We start from the raw sequence: 14,037 nt of genomic DNA, 5'->3' as shown, positions 1-14,037 counted from the left end.
CGGCTTTTAAGGGCGCTTTCGCACCCTATTAGTCTGTTTGTCGAGTCCAAATCTGAGCAAATTGATTCTTTAGGTTTGTTTGTTGTTTGGTTCATGTTTAGAACATAATTAATAAAACCGTAAAGCAAAAAAAAAAAAATGCATAGAAATGAAAACGTCCTTTCTCTTTCATCATTCAGTCAACAACGGTAAACAAACCCGGGGTTAAGCTAATGCTAATGAAGGTCAAGTGAACACTGCACACTGACTATACATAAAAGTTTAGATAATTACATATTGTATATGTTTTATTTTATTTTCACCTTCTGTCTCTTCACAACACTTGCCATTTGTACAGCGCTGATGTTTGCATCTCGCAGCTCTGTTTAGCAGCTAGCATCGACAGAACACACGGCAGGTTTGATTCAGTCCGTGCAGTAGCGTGAGACAATCCGAGTCCTTTTGCACTAGAGTTCACTAGTGGACTGAGACCATCTCGCTCGGTTGTCTGGATCCACGCCTGAGTATGATGTGCTCTCAAGAACCACAGCGAAGATGAAGAAAACACCAGGGATTCGTTCAAACACATTCAATCTATGTATTTGAAAGTCTGCAAGCTGCAGTCATCCATCTTTACTGTTATAAAGGTGATGTTGTGTTTTCAGGCTGCTCTCTCTCTCTCTCTCTCTCTCTCTCTCTCTCTCTCCGTTCCTGGGTTTTATTTTCATCCTCTCCCCCTTGAATGGTAGAATAAGATGACTTGACCTTGTCTTTGTTTTTGTACATTCCTGATAAACAGAACGTTTGGAGGTTTTGCTCGTACCCCACACAAAGCATCACAGAATAATCACAGCTATGAATTACAAGTAGTGCCATTGGTAAGCAGTGTAATCCTTTTTACAGTATAATCAGGCTGCCAAGTCATCAATGTAAAGAGGCTCTTCTGAAAAGCAAATTGGACAGCTAGCGCTTGTGAGATTCTTGAGAGTGTGAATAATTTGCCACGGCTTTTATTAATTTCAATTAAACTAAACACTTTGTTCTGCTCCAGCAGCTTTATATGCCATTATTATCATTCAGCATTGGTTGTGCAGCATAAAATGAAAGGAAATCTTTTATCAGGTATTAACTGAGCGCTCAGATTGTTAGCGAGACAGATTTTTATTGTTACGTTGTTAGCTACATTTACTTTCTAATCGTAAATTTAAATTGTAGATTGGGAAAATTCATTTTGATTTCATTTCAAGAGGAAAATACTGAGAGTATTTAAATATAATAATCTGTGGGAACCTAAAGCTCATTTGTCCCCTAGCCTCCTCGGATGATGTAGGTGTAAATATATCGATTAACAAATTTACGACTAGTCAGAGTTCTGGAGCCGAACTCATTTTATCCTCCAGTGTCCAAGGTCACAATGACCCCACTTAAATCTCAGTTTCCTTCATGCCATGAGACTTGTCTTGACACTTTCTGTACGAGCGTCGGTATCAGTCAGCGCTCAGATAGCCCGCTTGATGTCACGTGTTAAGCTGCTGTGTTTGCGGGGATTGATCTGGAGGTTAGGCAGATGCTAGCTGAATGTTAACGAGTCTCTGAGCTTTTCTGACGGCCTTGTGAGTCATCTGGATTGTAAAGCTGCGCCACTCCAGCCCCACTGAGGCAGTGCAGTGCAGCCATGGCTGAGCCCTAGCTGTGCTTGGCATGCTAATGGGGTGCTTTGTGACTAGTGCTGATGGTGTGAGAGAGAATGCCACTGATTTTGTGAATGGGGCTTTGCGAGGCTGCAGCTGGGAATGGGCGCTGATGATTCTGTCAGCATCACCGGCAATTCAGGCTTCAAGATAAACGTTCCTTGTGCATGAATTACAGCTGGTTGAATGGGTAGCAAAAAGATGGAGGAGGGGAGGAAGCGAGGCAAGCTGTGAATGACATTCAGAAATATCGTAGGCCGAGACAGCACACTGAGGGAACTGTGTGATGCCAGTATGAAAGTGTAATGTAAGTATTAAGAGACTCTGACTGGTTGAAGAACGCAGCATGCAGTAAACATTCTCACTTTTAGTGTGTCAAAAGCTTGCATATTTGCAGAATCTTTTCTGCGCATTTCAAATTTTACAATTAACTCCTGTGGTTGCCAAATGTTCCACAAATATATCCTTAAGAAAGATTTGTTTGTTTCCCCACCAGGTGGAGCCCTCCAGGCCTGTAGACTCACTCAAGTACGGATCATGTTCTAAAGCAGACCAGCCATGAAAAGCATAGGGGCCAGCCACACTCGTCACTTGTCGGACTCCTGCATGCCTGTGGCAGGTCCCCAGGAGCCGATATGCCCCTTGACCCCGGACCCCCATGCGTCATACCTCCTAAGCCCCGCCATCAGCCATTATGGTACTCTCGATCCACACATGCACCACTTTCCGCCAACAAGCCCCATCGCTCTGCAAGCCGACTGCCTGCTGCCCCTCAACAACCAACTGACCACCAGCAACACCTTCCCTCGCTTCCAGTTCCCCTCCCAGGTCAATCCGACTGAGTACACTCAGGTAGGAGATTAATGAAATTGGACTTGGGATATAAACTTTTCTTTCTGCAAAAACTTCCACTAATTTTGGTATATACAACCAGGTATGCACAGGAAGCTTATCGTCGCTGTCAGGCGGAAACCTCGTATGTCCAAATTTGGTCAATTTCATATTTTTTCACATATCGATGCTATTGGTCAGTCCCCACGTGGGTCTGTTATTGTTACAAGTTATTAACCAATCTAAAGTCTTGAAAATAGCTTGAGCGCAAATCTCATAACTCCATTGGACACTTCAACTGTCCACCTCTTCCTCACTCCGCGGGAGAGCTTCACGGCATATTTCTCCTCAAGAAGAGTCGCAACGAATCAACACGTCTTCTGAGGTAAATGTCTTCAAAACACTGGGCTCAAAGAAAAAAAATCTTGACCCCCGCTAGTTCTGGTGCTCGTCTGAGGACAGTACGGCCTTTTTTTAATTTCCTGAAAAATAGCGGTTTTGGAGATACGAGGATTCCACCCGACAGCGACGTTATGCTAGTTAAATATGAGAATTTATAATGACTTAGTATTTACTGTTAGGGCTGATACAGGAGTAATGAACATCTCACCTAAACATGTTTTACTCATTCCCATTTCCGATTCACACCACCTGTATCAAGCAGATGCCTGATGAGGCCCTCTGGCAAGCTTTAAAAAAATGACTAGACCACCTATTTTATTGTTCCTTCTGAATAATATATTCATATTCGGTTGCATCACTAAAATATAAAGTTTAACAGAAGTTTGTTCTGTGAGAATATGTTTAATGATTACTCTGAATGGAGTATTCACAGGTAAGACTCAAACAGAAATATATACGTATATTATAATGTCTTTATTTTGCCCTTAATTCTAACACACTGTATACACAATAGAGTCTTGTGGGCCTAAACATACTGTGTTTATTTCCTTCTCCCTCTACAGTTGACCAGGTTAATTTGCAGTTTATTATTTGGCTCGGAAAGCAAAAATAGAACAGAAATGTGGACTTGCAGTTCCCCAAAGACTGTGTTAAGATCCTCTAAAATAGTGTGTATTGCTGAATCCAGCAGGTCTAAAATTTGTGCTTCATTGCAGCAGGGTTGCATGTCTCAGACGGCCTCGCGCTCGGGCACCCTCACCACCTCTGCATCTATGGGAATGGGCTTAGGTCTCGGACTCACGGTTCCACCTATGATCAGCAGCGGCACGGCAACAATTTCCTCTGCTGCAGCAGCCAAGATGAACCGCATTCCGACTGGCCTGTTGGACCAGCTAGAGCACCATGTTCCCCTGCAACGTGATGGCTTCAGCACGCTTCAGTTTCATAGGAGGAGTCGAGGTGCCAAGCAGCGCAGCGAGAGCCCTGGTCGTATCCGCAACCTGGTGCACTCCGTCCAAAAACTGTTTTCTAAGACTCAGTCTATCGAGGGCTCGAGCAGTAAGGGGTCTGTGCAGGGAGCCGATGGCACCAAGGTTACACGCCGGTCCAAAAGTAAGGACCGTGCCAAGACAGAGGGTGCCAAGAGACGGGGACGGCCCAACCTCTCTGGGTTCTGGAGCTCAGATGATGCTCTGGAAGATGATGCAACGACTCAAGAGGCAACCGGTCCAGTGGCTGTAGCTTATCGTAACCCACTGAGCATGATGACATTGGGCAGGGCAGTGTCAGACAGCCAGGCGCCTCCCAGAACCCACGTACAGGGCTACAATACCATCGCTGCTCACCGTTCTCTCAAGCCTTCCAAAAGCAGTGGAGAGCTGAAAAGCCAGACAATGTCCTCAACTGGTGGATCAGCAGGGGATGGCACACTGGCAAAAAGAGGCTCATGGTCAACGCTAACACTTAGCCAGGCTCGGCAAGTGCTGCAGAAAGGCACAGCCACAGTGAACCGGACACTGCTCAAGTCTAAGTCCTACCACCAGGAGCTGACCTCCAACTTCCTACAGGTAATCAGGATTTGGGGTAGCAAATTATTTTCACCTGGATTTAATTTGTGGTAGAAAGCTACTAAATGAGCATGGCAAAAAAAAAAAGATGTGTTAGTGATGTAAACAAGTTCTGTAAACGTTTCATAAATGCACAACTCAATTCTCAAATGCACGATTCTTTGTGTAGCAAATGTTGAAGCAATTGGAGGTTTAAAGGAAATCATTTGGAAAATGAACTGTCTGAATCTCAGATGGTAATCAAATTTCACACAGAGTTAGATGTTCACCCACAGAATTAAGCGGCATTCAGACGCTCTCGTATCTGCAGGAATTCATTGAACATTGAACGTTAGCTATTTTCGTACTGAAGTGAATGGTTCTCTGTTCTGAAATTATCCTAGGTTCCTGCAGGGGATTGGAGTGGGACGCTAGGTAAAGGTACCGGAGCAGGAGGGGAGATTCCGTGCAGGAGAATGCGCAGTGGCAGCTATGTCAAAGCCATGGGCGATCCCGAGGACAGCGACCAGTCTGACAGCCCTCCCTCACCAAAACCCTCGCCAAAAACAGCCGCTCGGCGCCAGAGCTACCTAAAGGCCACACAACAGTCACTCAGTGAACAGCAACCACCTCTGCCACCACGCAAGTGAGTGATATGCACATACACAGCTACATGATGATTACAGGGTCGATATGGGGTTTCCTGATCATTAATAAATTAAACAACGAGAGACAAACAAAAAAAAACATTTTAACTCGGAATATAATGAAGTACTGCTTCATACCACATTCATATTCATACGTTCTAAATAGTTATGAAGAGTGTATGAAAACTGAGGTTTCAGTGTTTACCTTCTAAAGCCCTATTCGGACGGGATTAGTTTTACGTGGGGACGTGGAGTAATGCAATTTTACCTCAGGACGTCTGTAATATTAATTGGCCAATTCGCACGGGACAAGTCATCTCAGTAAAACTAGCAGAAGTGGGAGGGGTAACTCGCTTTACACACCACAGTAACCTCCTTGTCGTCATGTGCGTATGACGTTGCTTCCTGTTATCACGTGCGCAAACAGACAACATGGTGCCTACATGCTTGAAAAACGCGCCAAAAACTACTTTTAAACAGGAAATGACGGAATTTTACCGTACATATTTACAGCGGGTCTATTCGGACGGGATTAGTATTACCTGAGGTCATTTTTCCGGACCTTTTTACAGAAGGTAAAAGTCGCCGTAATCTTTACCGACATTGTCCGTAATCATTACCGAGATGGCACATTCGGACGGGACTAAAATCACAGAGAAGCTCTGGTAATAATTACTTTACCCCCACGTCCCCACGTAAAACTAATCCCGTCCGAATAGGGCTTAATTCAGCAAAGTTAGCTTCTAGAGTTCTCACTGTATGCTAACACTATTTTCAAGAAACACAAGGTACCAGCAGATGGCACTATCTTATTTTAAACATACCAGGACGATACTTTCCTTCTTTTGGCATTTCTGTAGTGAGTTTTTTTTTTGAGCAGTTATTCCTTTATTTTTATTTGGGGCCAACTGCAAGGAGGTTGGAAAAACTTTTAGGATTTTTAACAATTCTGGATTGGATACATCTCAACTATAAGGGAACAAAAAGGGCTTAGAATTATACATTTGATTTTATCACCTCACTGATCATCACCTAGCAGTACAGCAGTATAAAAACGAGACCAAGTCTCATCTTCAATATCCTCAAGATCCTATTCTCATGCTGTGTTAGTCTGTTATATTTTTATCCACAGCATGAGTACACGAGTATACTTTTAGAGTCGAATTGTCTGGAAAATGGAAAAGGAGGGGTGAGGGAATTGAAAAAAGCAGCATGAAGAACAAACCAAGCAGAATTCGAAGAGGAAACCAGCATGGTGAAGTCTATCTTTGAGGCAGAACCTCAGAGAGAATTTAGTTAGCGCTCTTCAATCCTTCAATCGTTAGTCTCTGAAATATGAATGGGATTTGGCCATTCTGGATATATATATATATTTATACAGTATAGTGTGTCTTATATATAAGAATTTTATTTAGGATTTATGCAACTCCTGTTGGTCTTCCATGACCCATTGCTGGCTGAAGAATTCCAATCTTCTCAAAAGCCAGGTTTGCTTTCATTTTATTTATAAAAATGTTTCATAGAGAACATATTTGGTGATGACATTGGCATTTATTTTCAGCCTCAGAAATTCTAGTTGCAGTCCTCAATTTGTTAATCATAGCAAGCAAAGCAGTCAACCGAATTCAGGACCAGGTCCGAGGCACCGAATCAAAACCCTAAAGCTGTATACATCTATGAACATGGAAGTGTCTTTGTTTTCAATAATGCTCCCCTCCCCCTCCAAATGCCACCCCCACATGACTCGCTGATAGACACCGATCATGCCCCTTCATGTGGGAGCAGTACGGGGTGTCATGGGCTCCTCTACAGAACGCCTACTCCATGCAGCACCTGACAAGGTCAGTGGAACAGAACTACCCAAGAGCCACCTGTGCAAGGCCATAGATCCTCCCTGACTCCACCTAACCACTCTAGAGGTCATGGCTTTACCTGATTCCCTACAATGCTTACTTACTTCATCACTGAACTCTTCTTTTCCTTAAGCCACTGCACATGGAATGAAATAGAAGAAAACAGATGCATTAATATGTAGTCACCACAGAGTGTCTAAATAAAAAGTGACCATTTAGACAGAATACCCAAGTATTCTGAGATGCTCATCATTGTTGGTATCTTCATTTAACTACTGGATACTGGTCATAGTTCAGTTTTGAGAGCAAGGAGAGAATCAGACTTGGGTCAGTGTTAAGCAACCCTGGTTCACTATTCTATTGACACTAACACACCTCATCCAGCTAATCTATCAAGTTCTTTCCGATTTGGGTTTTATACTGTAAAAGATAATAAAGAAATAAGGATTTCTAGTCAATCCACCTTTAGAAGAATCAACAAAAATTGTTCTTGATAATAAAACAAAATATCTAGGTGTGGAATCAAAGAATCGAGGCAGAGATACTGTTGGACCAGTGTTGGGAACCACTGACTATAAGATCACTCTTTGGTCACAACTATACACCTTTTCCCTTTTAAATTAAATGTGTCCACCTTGCTAACCACCTGGTTACCTGAGACCTTCCTTTCCAACCCAGATAAGACACCGTTGTGTTTACTTACTTGCTGACTTCTCTCCTGAAACACAGCTATTAACCATTCACCACTCACTCACTCACTCACTCACAAGTGTGCAGAGCAGAGGACACAAAGCATGTGACCAAGAATGGACTAATGCTAGAACCTAGAACCCTTCAGAGATTACTTGGTCAAACAGATAGCAAAAAGCTCCTCTGCGCTGTTGCTCTTACTCATTTGTGCATGTGTAAAGTCAGAGTAAAAGCCCAATCAGGAATTGCTGCCTGTGGTACACTATATTTTGGCACTAATAGTTTGGCAATTCCCGGACAAGGCTTTAATTAATCCAATTCCACATTAATGAACTGATTTCTTTCTCTGTCACTGCTTGGTAAAACTGGACAAAATCCCTTTGTACAATTCTCCCTTTCTTTCTCTTGACCTCTCTCTCCATTGTCATCCCTCTTGTTCTTCTCCTTCTGCCCTTCTGCCCTTCTTCCCCCCTCCCAACCCCATCTCCGTTATCTTTTCACGTCCTGCTGTATCCTCCGTTTGTCATCCTTCCTCTTCTTCATCCCTGTATGACTTTATTCCTTCTTATTTCCTGTCCCAATTTCTTGTATCTCAGCTGCTTGCCATCTCTGAGAGAACTCCCCACCAACCGCAGCCTGGATAACCTGGACTGTCTGGTGGGGCAGAGTGATGCTCAGCCCTGGGAGAGAGAAGGGAACTTCGGTCATGGCTCGTCCACACTCGGACGGAGTTCTGGCATTAGCCAGGTCAGATCTCTTACTCTTACTCTTTGCTCCTAGTTTTGTTTTCTCATACAGTACACTGCCATGCCCGCTTGACTTTACAATCCTTCCTTGGTTATGATGTTCCTGTACCGTTTGAGTTTAATGATCAAAATGTAACTTCATTTCAGATTGTTTCGAATATTTCTCACAATATCCTAAACCTCCCTAATATGGATGTACGTGAATAAGTATGAAGACGATGTAACATTAAAGGTGGGGTCTCCAATATTTGAGAAATGCTTCTGAAAACTGCGTTGGGCCACCAAACAAAACAAAAATCAAAACAAACGTGTAGCCAATGAGCAGAAAGGGGCGGGTCTATGGGTGGAGAGAGTGTTCAGTGTGCATGTGCGCATATTCACGCTGGAGAGAACTGAAGGAGCAGGAAGTTGGTCACATATTCACAGATTGGAGTTTCCCGAGTCAATAACTCCTGAGCTAAACGATGTTACTACACAAAACACGGTTGTAGCTGCGTCTCTACATTACTACGATAGAAAAGAGGTGTTATTTGTGTAGTAACAGCGTTTAGCTCAGGAGTTATTGACTCAGGAAACTCCAATCTGTGAATATGTGACCAACTTCCTGCTCCTTCAGTTCTCTCCAGCGCTGGAAAGCTGATCCTATATTAACACGTCCTACTTCTTACCTTATCGTAAGTCTTTCTTCGCTTTCTTTCTTTGTTTTTCACTGAACACTCTCTCCGCCCATATTGACAAGACACGCCCCTTTCTGCTCATTGCCCACACGCTTGTTTTGATTTTTGTTTAGCTTGTCGTCCCGACTCAGTTTTCTGAAGCATTTCTCAAATATCGGAGACCCCACCTTTAAGACCGCAAGGGCCAATCGCAAAGCGAGTCCAGAACTTGCACATTTTCAAGCTTCTCCTAGGTTATTTTTCAGTTTATGGTACTGCAGTGGCAGAAAGCAGACTGAATAGAAAGAAGGACTCAAACTCTTATCCCAGATATCAGATCATTTCCAGGAGCAAATAAACAATCAGTGACGAAGTTTTGATCCGTTTTACGTATTTGTCTATCCTCGGGAATAGAAGGACATTCTTAGCAACGAGTTCAGACAATGTTTAAATCGAACGGTTTGAGAGAGCGTGACGTATTTCTGAGTGAACTTTGGTATTAACCGACGAGATTTCGATTGGTTTGCGAAGTCAGGATTACAAACAAACACCAATCTACATCACCACTGCATTTAGAGCATCTCTGATTCTTTTGTACTGTGAGTGTAAAAGATAGAGACGTCAGGCTAACAAGCTAACGTCAGAATGTCAGTGTGGATGTTTTTATTCTGTCAGATAGATTGTCTGTCTCGCTGCCTGGTGTGTTTTGGTCTGTGTATCAGTCTTTGTCCATCATTACAGGTACATCACAGTGTAAACAATCAAAGAGTTGTGCTTAGAAGCAAAGAAATGAAAAACTGTGAGTAGCGGAAGGGTGAGGAGAAGATTAAACATGACAGGAAATGATTGGTTAAATATTTTTTCTTGTCTCAGCTTGAATTAAATAGACGCTGCATTGTAGCGGATGAATGCATACGAGGAAGTATTCCATCGATGCCAAATTGGCACCAGTGGGCTAACGAAATCAAACTAAAGGCCAGTTTTGTATGTAAAGGTTGTCTCTAAATAAACACAGCCGTAAGAGCGAGTCCTTTCCGGAGCCACAATGGCTTCGTGTCTTTAATGTGGTCTGTGTATGTGGTCCGAAGTACCGTCGACTCTATTCAAGCAGAGTATCCGGGTTGGAGTACAATAGATGGAAAGGTTTATTTCTACCTTTGTACTCGTTTCTGTGTTTACCTTTAATAAGATCCCTTCACACACACAGCAGCGTTCCCATCTTCTCTGTGCTGTGGGAAATGTCGCCTGCTGCTAGGACAAACAGAAACGTCTCTCGCTTTTCCCACATCAAAAAGGTTGCGCAAGAGCATCTGCTGTACCCGTTCTCCCAGCAGGCTGCACGGCTGAATGAAAAGCACAGTTGCCTTTTGTGCTCAGGTAGAGGCAGGAACGGGTGAAGACGAGCTCGATTCACTGAGGAGCGCCGCTCTGAATTGGACTTAATTAGACTCGGTTCTCGTCTTCACCTTCTTCGGCGGATTTGTAGGTTCTCCGAGTGATTTTTTTTTTTTTTTAGAATGACAATCTCGACAATGAAATGTTTTGTGACCTCTGTTTAGGCTTCAGTGGAAAGATCAGAGCCATTTTTGTGTTTTTTAAAGACACAGCTGTGTGACTGCTCTTCATCTTCGTCATCATCATCATCATCGGTATAAACCGAATAAAAATTCAAAGATAATCGCACGGTGGATTATTCCTAGTACACCACAGCACAGCGATACAGACCAACAAATGTTAATGATTTCTTTTTAATAAAGTAAAGACCGACACGTTGTACATTTTATCCATATATAATATATTTATAGTACTTATATTATAGCAGAAATAAGACACTTTGTTCCTGTTGTCTCTTATCTTATAGCAGCTATAAACCTTTATTTCCTCTCCAGCTTTCTTTTTTATTTTTATTTAAATCCTCTGTCCTGAAGTCAGTGAACATATTTACAGCTTTGCTTCTGACTGTTGGAGCTAACACTGACACTGGAGCTACATACTGTATAACATAAACATCTCCTATAAGCAGCTGAACCGCTGTCGGAGCTGCTGGAGACACATCAACACCTTCTGACCCATCAGATCTTAGATGTGGTATAAGAAATAATGGCTTACTTGTTAATGATGCTACATATTACCATGATTTCTTTTTTCCTCCAGATGGATCAGAGCTGTTTGTGTTCTGCAGCTTACTGCCACACGGACTCTCAGGCGGTAGAGGCTCTGGATCTGCCGGCGCCGCCCTGCTTCCGCTCACGCAGCCACAGCTACCTGCGTGCCATCCAGGCCGGCTGTTCTCAGGACGACGACTCGGACTCGGACGAACCTCCGCTGAACACCGACAGCAACACGAGCAGTGAGTCTCACAACGCTTTGTGCTCACCTACACGGCACAATGTAAATGTCTGATACTGTAATAATGTAAAGCAGTGACGGTTTGGAAATATTCAATATTATTAAACATCAGTAAAGAGAATATTCTAGATCAATAAACGATCAATATTTAGCAGCCTTTAAAAACTCATCTGTAGCCTTGTGTACGTTTTATACGATTTTCTGAGACTTATGGTTTGAGAGTATTATTTTGTTTGTTTGTTTGTTCCTTAAAAGTAACGTGACATACGGCTAAGTACGGTGACCCGTACTCAGAATTTGTTCTCTGCGTTTAACCCATGCAAAGTGCACACACACACAGCAGTGAACACACACACCGTGAACACACACCCGGAACAGTGGGCAGCCATTTATGCTGCGGCGCCTGGGGGGCAGTTGGGGGGGTTCGGTGCCTTGCTTAAGGGCACCTCTGTCGTGGTATTGCCGGCCCGAGACTCGAACCCACAACCTTAGGGTTAGGAGTCAAACTCTCTAACCATTAGGCCACGACTTCCACGACTTTCTTAAAGGAAACATCTGGATACTATGACTGTTGCACTTGCTTCTATTTTTTTTTTTCAAAATTATTTATTTATTTATTTATTTGTTTGTTTATTTGTTTATTTATTTGTGTGTTTATTTATTTATTTATTTATTTAGTTAGTTAGTTAGTTAGTAAGTTAGTTAGGGAGGAAGCAGGGTGCAAACAACATGTCTGTTTTTCAAATTCATGGTGATTCACATGGTGACGTTTACGCAACATTTACACAGTTTTACATAGAACTACACTAGATCATAAAAAGCAACTTTTTTTATTTCTTCAAAGAAAAAAAAACAAAGTGAATGTCAGATCTTTGGGTTTTATTCCATAAATGGCTGAAAAATGCTAAAAATACAAATGATCGCCTAATTAACGACGTGTTGCCTCATTTGCATATTGTAGTTATTAAAGCGTTTTATTCTTATCGGAGTAAAAGGAAAGAAACGAGCGCGTTACGCCGCGTGGAGACGTCTGTTACTGAGCCGAGGAAAACGTGCTATATTTAACTGCCGAGAACAAACAAGTGCCTGCTGAGTAACACCAGATGTTTGCTTGAAGACAAGTGAAATAAATCACACAGGACGTTTTAATCCTGTCGCTGTCTCATCAGCGCTGATCATTATCCTCATTAAACTATTAAAGAAGAAAAACTGTCGCTGAAACACGCAGAATTACCTGAGAGCGTCTCCTTTATACTGCTCAAACATGTCCAGCAACTAGTTTTCACTGCTAATGTAATGCTCCCGTTCCCTTCTAGAGAGCCGTGCAAAAGTATTCAACCCTGCTGATTTTTTTTTCCCCACATGCTCGAAATCATGAATCGATGCAAACTAACACTTTATGTTGAAGTGATGGGAAACTTTTCCCGTGAAACCTAAAGACTTAGCTTATAGTCTGTGTGTAATTCTTATCGGATCGGATTTTAAACTCTGACACCGTAGCTCGGACACGCTTTTGAGCTTTTGAGGCTTGACACAAAGCGCCACATTGTGCTGAAACTCTACATCGATCACGCTGAAGCATGGTGGTGGTAGTATCATGTAGAGGTTGATTGGTTGCTTCTTTGCTTAATCCCTTCTTTACCCAGCATCCTTTATAGTGTCAGATTTTGTAGAGTCTTTTAAATACTGGATTTAATAAACGTTGTAAAGTTTGGGACAAAAAATTTTTTTAGAACAAAATCCTGATTTAAACTTTTTCTCTTTAATCCTGGACTTGCTTGCTTTTCACTTTGCCAACTGAACATGTTACTAATGAACTAACGTATGGGTTTCAGAGCGGGGGTGGGACGGTGGGGTGAATACATACACAAACGCAACATTTATCATTTTGATGTATAAATTATTTTACCAACTGTTGATTTTGATATAATGGAACGCTTTTTGTGCTGATTCATAACCTCTATTTTCAATGTGGAAGGGTTCAAGGGGCCAATACTTATGCACAGCACTCCTATCCTGTTTATTTGATCTTATCTTAGCTGCTTATGCTTATGTGACCTTTACACGTTGGCCAGGCTGCATTTTTTATTACCAAAGCAACCTCATGATGTTCGATAAGTAGTTTAGACGTCCTGCTTCCTGCACTGATCCCTCTACCCCTGAGAGACCTGTTTGGACGGCCTTTCTAAAACCAGATTAGAGTACAGTAACACACACATCACCGGGATTCGGTGAGCATCACAGCGCTCTTTACACACCCCAGCGGTACAGACAGAGAGAAACGTACTGGTATGTGTGTTAAATATAAAGCTATAAGAATTAATATCTTTACCATCTGTAATATTTTTTCCTGGAGTGGCTTTGTCTCTCTGGACACACACACACACACACACACACACACACACACACACTGGCCTACATTCTTGGGGACAGTGACAAGCTGAGGTGGGACTCTCTCCGAGCTTAAAGGCTAATGTTTCCAAATCGCTCTCCCTCTGTCTCTGTCTCTCTCTGTAGCCTAGCAGCAGTCTTGAATCTTATAATAGCGAGTTTAATACAAGCCAAACATCTGAATCAGAATGGTTTATGAGCCAAGTACGTTTGCACGTTTGATGTTTGAAAGAATCAACGCTTATACAAAAAAGT

General features: G+C 42.5%; 1 protein-coding gene across 1 annotated transcript in view; it reads left to right on the top strand.

Annotated features, from left to right (window-relative positions):
- Nucleotides 1–14,037, top strand: part of dlgap4a (discs, large (Drosophila) homolog-associated protein 4a) — an 83,017-nt gene that overhangs the window by 57,218 nt on the left and 11,762 nt on the right. Inside the window, exons 2-6 of the mRNA XM_060894685.1 lie at nucleotides 2,167–2,522; nucleotides 3,620–4,471; nucleotides 4,855–5,096; nucleotides 8,237–8,387; nucleotides 11,197–11,392. Coding sequence (XP_060750668.1) covers nucleotides 2,229–2,522; nucleotides 3,620–4,471; nucleotides 4,855–5,096; nucleotides 8,237–8,387; nucleotides 11,197–11,392 — 1,735 coding nt within the window. The 5' untranslated portion in view covers nucleotides 2,167–2,228. The remainder of the gene's footprint in view (nucleotides 1–2,166; nucleotides 2,523–3,619; nucleotides 4,472–4,854; nucleotides 5,097–8,236; nucleotides 8,388–11,196; nucleotides 11,393–14,037) is intronic.

Source organism: Tachysurus vachellii, chromosome 19, assembly GCF_030014155.1.
Source record: "Tachysurus vachellii isolate PV-2020 chromosome 19, HZAU_Pvac_v1, whole genome shotgun sequence".
NCBI lineage: Eukaryota > Metazoa > Chordata > Actinopteri > Siluriformes > Bagridae > Tachysurus > Tachysurus vachellii.
The sequence above is the reverse complement of the archived record's forward strand: the minus strand, read 5'-3'. Positions and strand labels throughout refer to the sequence as shown.